At 44.9% G+C, this 9,296-nt stretch overlaps 1 protein-coding gene across 3 annotated transcripts in view; it reads left to right on the plus strand.

Annotated features, from left to right (window-relative positions):
* Window positions 1–9,296, plus strand: part of SFI1 (SFI1 centrin binding protein) — a 29,081-nt gene that overhangs the window by 15,956 nt on the left and 3,829 nt on the right. For 2 of the 3 annotated variants that reach the window (XM_058036664.1, XM_058036665.1), the window contains 14 exons: window positions 287–382; window positions 816–892; window positions 1,549–1,651; window positions 2,135–2,231; window positions 2,879–3,039; window positions 3,434–3,508; window positions 3,791–3,865; window positions 4,228–4,401; window positions 5,149–5,282; window positions 6,199–6,294; window positions 6,474–6,726; window positions 7,385–7,532; window positions 8,266–8,389; window positions 9,096–9,198. In XM_058036664.1, the coding sequence (XP_057892647.1) occupies window positions 287–382; window positions 816–892; window positions 1,549–1,651; window positions 2,135–2,231; window positions 2,879–3,039; window positions 3,434–3,508; window positions 3,791–3,865; window positions 4,228–4,401; window positions 5,149–5,282; window positions 6,199–6,294; window positions 6,474–6,726; window positions 7,385–7,532; window positions 8,266–8,389; window positions 9,096–9,198 (1,716 nt within the window). The remainder of the gene's footprint in view (window positions 1–286; window positions 383–815; window positions 893–1,548; window positions 1,652–2,134; window positions 2,232–2,878; window positions 3,040–3,433; window positions 3,509–3,790; window positions 3,866–4,227; window positions 4,402–5,148; window positions 5,283–6,198; window positions 6,295–6,473; window positions 6,727–7,384; window positions 7,533–8,265; window positions 8,390–9,095; window positions 9,199–9,296) is intronic. The other variant, XM_058036666.1, reaches the window with a different exon arrangement.

A 9,296-nucleotide genomic window follows, 5' to 3' on the forward strand; every position in this document is an offset into this window, starting at 1 on the left:
TTTATAGTTGGAGCTGCTCTGTCAGTGCAGACCTGTTAACTTGAGTGGTTTACATCAGTCTTCAAGAGGATTCCTACAAAGGGCAGGAAGAAAAAGCACCTCAGCTAGGCCTTTTGGGGACATAGCAGAGTGAAGCACCAGTTTGAGTGAAAAGCTGTTACAGCAAAGTGAAGGATTGATTCTCCAGAGAATGGGAAGGGTCCTTTTCCCTCCTCTCTCTGCTATTAGCTGTTTTCCCTCCTTCATGTGTATGTATTTTTGGGTTTTTTCCATTTCCTCCTTCTAGTATGTGGAACATCAGCGTGAGAAGTGGAGGAAGCTGGTGCAAGCAGACCTGCATTATCAACGTGTATTGCTGGGCAAGACCTTGGCAGCTTGGAAGGTAGGATGGAGCAGCCTTTTTGAGGCACTTGTCTGTGTGTGTGCTGTAGTGTTTCAGTGAGAGCTGAAGAGCTCCCACTCTGCTTCACTGGAGGCACATACACACCACATGTGCAAGGTAGAATGGAGGCTCTTGTATGTAGGGCTGTATGAGCTCTGGCATTGCTTTTTGGGGCAGAAGAACCAAGGTAATTTTGTAGCACTGGTCGTTGGTACATCACAGCTGGCATTAACTATTGTATAGTGACTGCTTGCTACAGCAAAGCAGCATTTGATTTCAGTGGTTTGTGTTTTTCCCCCCTGTACTTTACTGCCAGTGCTACATATGAGTTACTTAGAGTTAGTTAGATGCTAGTAAGAGTTTCTAGAGGTTTCCTCTCCTCACAGGTGTTAACAGTTGAGGTAAATTTACCTCTCAATACCATTTTTTCCAGATTTACCAACAAAATATACAGTGCATTCTGTACCAAGTAGCTGAGAAGGAGGAACAGCACACTCGACTGCTGCTGAGGTGAGCCTCTTCCTAGACAGCATGAGAGAATGACTGCACTGCAGTCAAAATCATTTCTTCCTTACACTGCCACCTCTGTAACTTTCTCAATGTTTGGTGCTGGAAATGGACCCTGCCATGCACTGAGAAAAAATTTTCTTTGTTTTCTGTTTCTTTGCATGAAGATCATCTAGCTAAAAGAAATCAGCCTCTTTCTGTTTGCTATCTGTTTTGCTTGAATATTTTTTAAATCTCTGTTTAGTCCTGCAAGAGTCATCAGACAGCAAACTGCATCATTTATGGTATTAACTACATCTGTTATGATATTAAAGGAGCCTGGAAGATGCAGAGCCTCTCTTTCATTACAGTGAGGAGAGTGATTAAAGATACTATCACATTGCATTAGTTGTAGTTATTTAGTTACCTTATTTTAATGCTATAAAGCTGGAGTCACTTGCAGAGCCTGACTGGCTCAGCTGAAGCTGCTGATTTCAGAATGTGTTCTGTTTTGCCTTCTCTTCAGCAGGGACCTGAAGGGGCAGAAGTTGATTTACATGACTAAGTTTATAGATGCAGCTGGTTTTGGTTCCCTTGTGAGTAGGAAAGTGCCAAATGAACAAGTGAGAATCTTTCTTAATGGCGTTGTTTTTAACTTTTGTGTGTGTTTTTGCCTTCAGAGAGGTGCTGTGTACATGGAGAGAGAATGCTCTTGCTCTTATACATGAATCTGAGGCAACTGCTCGGGCAGATGAGCACTACAGGAGAGCAGTCCTGTCAAAGGTAGGATCTGTACAGCAGGTGCCAAGGTGTCAGTACAGCTGCTGGCTCAGGCAGGGGTCAGATAATACAATTAGAAGGACCAAAAGCTTAAATCTAAGAGCCACTACTAAGAGAGAGCTGCAAAGTGGGACTCTCATCTTGTTTTTACAGGTGTCTCTGAAATTTGTCTCTGTAAGCTCGTGGCTTTTTCTCTTCCTTCCTCTCATTCCTTAGAAGGAAGGAAAAACCAGTAGAATGATACAGCACAGTAGTATTGGTGAGTGAGGCAGGGAGGGGATGGATGAAAGAGAAGAACACCTTGAAAATTGCCAAAAGGACCCTCTGAAACATTTCTGCATTTAATTTGTAGGAAATTCTGTCTGCTGAGTCTTGTGAGGAATGATGTGGAAATGGTTATGTGACAATGATGGGGGGAGTACATTGTGTCCCCTTCCATCTCAGTGCCAGTCTGTGTCCCAGCTCCTGTTTGCATTGTGTCCTTAGGTGCTGCTGCAGTGGAGAGACACTGCCTGGCTACGAGCCTGTCACCGCCACCTGAAGGTGACAGCTGTGCTGGAGGCCAGAAAACAGCTGGATTTAGGTGAGCTGATGGAGATGCTGAACTCTTAAAAGTCCTCACTGTCTGTGAATGAGCCATGGGCAGTGTGTTGTGTTGTCTGTACAGATGAAGTGACTGGATGGTCTGTTGTTATAAAGGATGCCCCCTCAGAATGAAGAGTGAATTGGGACTCCAGTGATCTGCTGAATGCTGCTTGTGTTACTTTTGTTTCTCTGTTTGTTCTTTTTACTATATAATGGATGGTAACACTTCCTTCCTCAAAGGAATTTTCCATTACTAATTTTGAGAACCTCAGACATCTGTTTTGAGGGCAATACAAGTAGTCTTACCAATTACTACTTCAGTCTTTCTCTGGTAATTCTTACTGAAAGACCCTCAAACTCTGCTAGCATTTTCGTGGTACCATGGTACATTCTTGACACGAGGGCTCTGAAGCACAGAGGGCTTTCCTAACAATTGTAAAGAATTGGCAGCAGGGAAGACTTGCAAGTCACAGCTCCCTGTGTGTTACATGAAATGTTTCACAGTTCTTCCTATACTGAAAACTGTCAGTGCTGAGTGTTGTCCAAGTTGAGTATTGAAACAGTTGAGAAGAGTAGCTGATACTTGATACTCTGAGATTAATAACCTCCCTTTGATACATGAATTAATTTATCTTCCTCTAACAGTGCGTTTACAGAGCCTGTTCCTGCACTGGAAGGAATCAATGAGGGAGTCTCTGATGCTGAGGGCTCAGCACCACAGGGCAGCACAGCACCACCAGCAGCACCTGCTCCAGAAGTACCTGGTGAAATGGAAACATTATCATCAACAGTGCCTTGGAAAAAAGGTGAGAAGGATCAGCAGCCTCCCCAGCCTGTGGGGAGTTATGGGTATGGAGGAACACCCTGTGCTCCCTGCTGAAGGGCATGGCAGTCTGGGCTGAGAAGGAACATGACAGCTTTGTGTACTGAGAAGGAAGGAGCATGGCTGTGTCATGCCTGAAGAAACTGGTAGAAGTAACAGACTTAACAAGACAACCTGAGCTTACTGTAAATGAAATCCCTGCTGGGCTTGTAGCTGTCTACACATGGGGTTACACTGTAGGGCACTTGGATATTGAGGGTGGCCTCAACAGAGCAAAGGGAGGGTGATAAAGGCTGTTTGCTAGCTGTTCTAATAGCATTTGGCTCAGATAAATGGGGTTTGTCTGCAAGTGACTCAGTGTTTTGGTTGTCTTGCAGCTGCTGCAGAGAAGGGGAGATGAACTAATGACTCACAGACTCTGCTCTGCTTCCTTCTCTTGCTGGAAAACTCAGGTAAAGAATTTTGCCCTGGGTAGACACCTAGCTCCTTGCTAGTCATTCTGCCTTCTCCTTCATGTTCTGTTTACACAGGACCAAGAAAACTTTATTTAAAGATTTTCAGGATTTTTTGGTTCATCTAGCACAAGAGACACCTTGCCATAGTCTGGGTGAGCTAAGGGTTTTCTGCTCTGGCTCTGCCATCACTTCCTCCTTGCTTGGTGCTTTGGTTGGCATTCCTGGTGCTGAGTATGTGAACTCCTAACCTGGTTGCTGTGCATTTTTTTCCCCTAATAGCTGTTACAGCAGCAATGGGAAAGGCAGAAGACAGTGCAAGCATTGTGGCACTGGTCCCTTTCAGTGCAGAGAAAGGTAAGGGGCTGTGCAGGGCTGGGGCAGGCAAGTGATTTTGGTAATGTGCAGATTTGACTGCAGTCAGTAGAATGCACACTAAATGTCTGTTTCCTTTCCTCTTTGGGTTGCTGTATGTTATTTTGGGATGCTTGAAAATTCCTTAACATTTCTTGGCTGATTAAAAAATATGCACATTTTTCCCCATCTGGCCTCAGCTGACTTAAATCCCTGTCCCTTTGTCATTGTGGCAGTGTCCTGCTGTTGCTGCAGCTCTGCTCATTCCTATCCAGTGGAAGGGAGGGTGTTGCTGTCTGCAGGGGGAGTCCCTGGCCTGGAACCTGTGTGTGTGATACCCACAGCTCTCATTGTTCCTGTTGTAGGTGTTTGATGCTTGGCTCAGGTTTGCCAAGGAGCAGCAGGAGAAGAAAGATGGCACTGAAAAAGTCACAGTTCACCACCCACCTCCTTTGAGAGAAGGTGTAACCTGTGCCTTGAGAAACACTGCTGGCATCAAACAGCTCCAGGGACAGCTCCATACCCAGCCCCAGCTGGAGGTGAGAGAGATTGCTCAGATATCCAGAACTGGGCTGCTCTGCTCTGTGTGTCTGTGCATGTATGGATCTTGGAGCCCCACATCCCAGCTATTGTTTAGATCCTACATATGCTTCTATCTCTGGTTCAAAGCATTTCATTCAGCTGAGACTAGAGGACTTCAGACTCACTAGGAACCTTTCCTAATGAAACTATTTTAAAACTGGCCAATTTCTGCCACAGACAATACTCCTGATTGAAACCTTTGCATGTGGGTCAGGTCTCTAAATTCTGTGCCAGAATTTATTCTGTGCCAGAATTGCTTATACCTTCATATGTGGGCTTGTGTCACTTCTGCCTTCGAATATCAGCCCAACCCTGTGTGTAAAAAGGGTTGTATTGACTGCTCTCTTCCTGCTTCTGGGCAGCATTCCCAGCTCTTTTCCAGGTTTTCAGGATACCAGTTGTTCCATTTGCTAATGTGCAGCTTGCCTTGGTGCAGAAGTACTCAGTTAATTCTGCTCACCCAAATGTTACCACAGTGGAGCTCTTGATTTATTATAGAGAGCTGCTGTGGCTTGGAGGGAATCAGAAATCTTGGTTCCTTCTCCATGGTGCTTCCTGCTCTCAGCCATCAGATGCTCTGCTATTCTTTGTGTTGGCAGGCAGCCTGCAGTCTTCACCAGTAGTGTATTGTTGTGCCATGCTGTGGAAACAGAGGCTCTCTCCCAGAAATTAAATAAGCCTTTTTCTTTTTTGCACCTCTGGAGAAGCAAGTGACATTTAAAAGGCCTGATGTTAGTCCAGAGACAAGAGGACATTCATCAGAGGAAGAGCCATGGCCTTCAAAATGCAGACATCTACCACTTCTCCCTGCTGAGGGGGGCTCAGTGCTCCATGGCCTGTGAGTGTAAATTTCCTGTCCCTCCCCTGTTTCTCTGGCATACAAATAACTTTGCATATATATAATCTGTCTGTCTCATTTTTGTGTTTCCAAGTTTTCTCATTGATAACTTTAGTTCCATGCATTCTCCTTAGCTCTGACTGCATCCTGTGGCTGGTGGTACAGAGTTATACAAGAGCTGCTGTGTAATGCAAACACCAACCCCCACATAGGGAGGTGTTTGTGACTGTACTTGCCAGTGACAGGTAGAACCAGCTCAGCTTCCACTTTGTGTTTCTCAAGGCAGAACTGAATTTGTGGAGCATTGGCCATTTGTCATAGGAACAGTTATACAGAGAAACACTGGAAGATACCTTTGATGGGACTTCAGCCATCAGGAGAGTTTATCTTGCCCAAGTGACCCAGTGCCACTGGAGCTCTTGTTTTTTGCACTGAAGTCACCTGATGAAATGATAAATATCAAGATCCTGGTGTACAGAAGCTGAAGTTCCTTCTTGCCCCTTTCTTTTCCCTGGGGAAGCTATTCCTTAAAAAATTCCTGTTGATTATGGGGCAGTTGCAAGGAAGAATTGTCTATGAATCTTCTCAGTGCAGGACAGGAACCTTAAAGGGAAATGAGATTGTAACTTCACATTGCTGTAAGCAAGTATACCTGCCAAAAGAAGAGTTTCTGCCCTGTTCAGTTGTGTCACTTCCACCATTCTTGGTGTTGGCCCCACCACTCACATGCTGAACTAGATTCTCACATTAATACAGCTTGACATTTAATCTTGAAGAATCAGGATTGCATGCAAGGAGAATGTTGCAGAGCAGGGATGAATGATGAAACAGGACTGTTTCTTTAGCTGCATCCAGCTGATGCCAGTTTACAATAATCATAAGTCTGGGGCATTCTTTGTTCTGGTTTTCTTTTCAGAAATGCCATTCAACGAGCCAGGTTGGCACCCCAGAAGCCTGACTTCCCTCTGGAATCTCTAGAAAGCAAGGAACTGCTGAGACCTCCTTTTACTAGGTAGAAAATCTAATTTTAGAAGTAAAGAAAAGAGGGTGACTTACAGGGGGCATAGTAGAGCTGCTAATTGGAGAGCTGTATGCAGGGGAATGACAGGAGTCTCCCGTTTTTTGCACTGACCCAAAGGACAAGACCAACAGGTTGCAGTGTGTAGTGACTTTATCCTTCTTCCTGTACAGGTCAGAGGTGCCCTTTCAGCAAACATCTGTGAATAAATGTCCTGCACAGACTGGGAACTTAATGCTGACACCTCACATGGAAGAAAGTACCTGTAAATGTCTGTCTCAGATGGACAGTGCTGCTCATCCCCATCCCTCTCTCACTTGTGCTTCTCTCCCTACATGGACACAGGACATGCACAGAGCTGGGCAGGGGCCAGAGCTGTGCTCTCCTGCATCTTTCAGGTCCCACATGAGAGCTGGCTCAGAAGAGGTGAGTGAACTGCTGAAGGAACAGTTAGTGTGTGTACTGGGCTGCTGCCAGCAGGCCCATTGCTCACTGCTGTGTTTTCTTGTGGTTCTTCTGAGCTGCCCTGGTTGAGCTGGTTTTCACTTGTTCTAGCTGTGATCTCTAAAGCTGACCAGGTGAACTGCCTCTGAATGCCCAAGAACTGTTTGCCCCTAGTCTGAAGCAATCCACATGTGGGGTTCTGTATTTCATGTCTTTTCCTGGCCAGATCTTTTCCTAGCAAGTGATGTGAGGGTGCTGCTGCCTCTTGGGAGTTCAGAGCAGTTACAGTTTGCTGTCCAGATTGCAGGGATTTAAGAGAAACTCAGCTTAGGAGCAGTAGGTGTGTCTGAGAGCTTAAAAAAAATTGAAGTTCTCTTAACCTGCAAGTAGGTGCTTGCTTTTTGAACTCCGTGTTCCACACAGAATGGGAAGTTTTAATCTTGGTGAAGTATCCCCATGCTAGAAATCAGAGTCCATCTTTTAAGCTCTCCTTCTTCTGTGGGATTTTGTGAGAGAGGCTCAGCACCTACAGGAGTTGTCTGAGTGGGAGTAGGACTGAGTAGGGCAGGCACATCCTACTTGTAGGGTTTACTTAAGAAAACCCTTTGAGGAAAACCCCAATATCATTCTGATCTTCCAGAGAGGAGGGCAGCCTGCCAATGGTCACAAAGGAGCCCATTCCCAAGACTCTCAACAGAATTCTGTGGAGAAGAAGTTGCCACCAAATTTGCAGCCACATTTGCTGTCATCTGAAGAGTTGGTGGGAAAAGGGAGTCACCACACTGCAGGTACATCCTCAGATCCAAACAGTAGCAGTTGCTCATGCTCCTCTCTGATCTATGTGAGACTGCAAGTGTGACACAAAATGAGTGGGAGAGAGGGCAACCTTGTGTGCCAGCATCAGGAGGTCAAGGGTACCAGAATTCCTTTCTGGGAAGGGAACTGCAGTTTGTGGATTCTGCTAAAGCCCTGCTCTAGGCATTGAAGGATGGGAGGTGCTTGAACATTCTTTTAGCAAGAATGTGCTCAGGTGCTGGGGTGTTCACCTGTACAGCAAAACTTGTTCAGGAGGGAAGTTCATCCTGTAGAGCTCTCTGAGGTTTCCCTGTACTTACAGCATGGCTGTAAAGGGGACAGATGGTGTCTAAGCACCTCCCCTTGTGGTGTTTTAAATGACATCAGAGCATGACATTTGTTCTGCAGGACTACTGCACTTAATTACTTCTGGACTAAATCCTGAACAGGCCAAAACAGTATCTGTAGTACTGAACCATCCACCAGAGCATTTCTGTCTTTCATGTGTTCGGACTGAGTCTTCAAGAGCTTGTTCTGTTGTCAGAACTTCTGCCCTCTCACTGTACCTGATCCTTTGGGTGAACAGGTACATGTCACAGGGTAACCAAACACAGTTGGGAGGGTTCCTTTTTCCTGTCATTAAAAATATTTTCTGTTTTTTTAATATGAAGAAAGAGTGGATGTCTGTTCTACCTCCATTGCTTGTGCCTTGTATCTTCCATTCAGCTGAAGGGGAGAAGAGGGAGCACAGTTCCAGAGAAGAAATGATGTTGGAGAGAAAGGTGGAAGTTGAACTCTGGCATATCCAGCAGCAGATGCAGTACTACTACAGCAGGAAGCAGGAACTCAAGTAATGCCCCTTTAGCCAGCCTCTCTTCATGCTGTCAACTCTGTTGCATTTTTTCTGTGTATCTACGCAAGAAATAACCAGTCTGTTCACAGCAGAGCTGTGAATGAAACAGAGAAAAGTTCCAGAGATTTTTATTTTCTCCTTTGGAGTTCACTCCAGGTGAAGGAGAGTTTGTGCATAACTCCTTCTGTAGTCAGCCAAGAGGTTTAATTACACCTTTGGCAGCTCTTGCAGAAGCATGTCAGAGGTATCACTGGGTGTAATCAGGAGATAGTACAAATGAATAGGGCAGGGCAGTTGAAATTTAGCTTTTAGTTATTTTATCAAGAGGACTGAGCTTTTGCAGCTTTTAATTAAAAAAAAAAAAACTAAATATGGCTGGTATTTGATAACTGCTCTACTAGAACAAGAAAACAGAAATGCTCAAGAGAAATGGGGCTTGGGGGCGATTTAACTGCCAGGAAAAGAAGTAGTCAGGGGCTAGAAGCAGGAGGTGGAGATGACAGTTTTCAGATTCCTCTACTTTCCAGCATCTTTTGGTGGTTTTTTTATTTGTTTTTTTTTTACCTTTTAAAAAAGATTTTAACCATTGACTGGTTTGAGACAAAAATATGGGTCTCATTGCAAGTATCAATTGCAAGTCTAAGTTGGCTTAGACTGTTGAGCTCTTAATTTGGATAAGAATCCTTCTAATCCATTTTATCAGGTGCTGTCAGCAGCAGGCACAGATTCTGCAGCAGTGGCTGGAAATGAGCACACAGCCAGGAGCCCAGGATGGTGTGCAAGGAGTTCAGGAAGAATTGGGTCAGGTGTGTACACAGCATTTAAACTGAAGCTACTAAAGTGATTAGCACTGTGCCTAAAGGCTGATGGTAGCTGTGAGGAATTGTGTAGTAAGCCATTAGTA

Source organism: Melospiza georgiana, chromosome 18, assembly GCF_028018845.1.
Source record: "Melospiza georgiana isolate bMelGeo1 chromosome 18, bMelGeo1.pri, whole genome shotgun sequence".
NCBI lineage: Eukaryota > Metazoa > Chordata > Aves > Passeriformes > Passerellidae > Melospiza > Melospiza georgiana.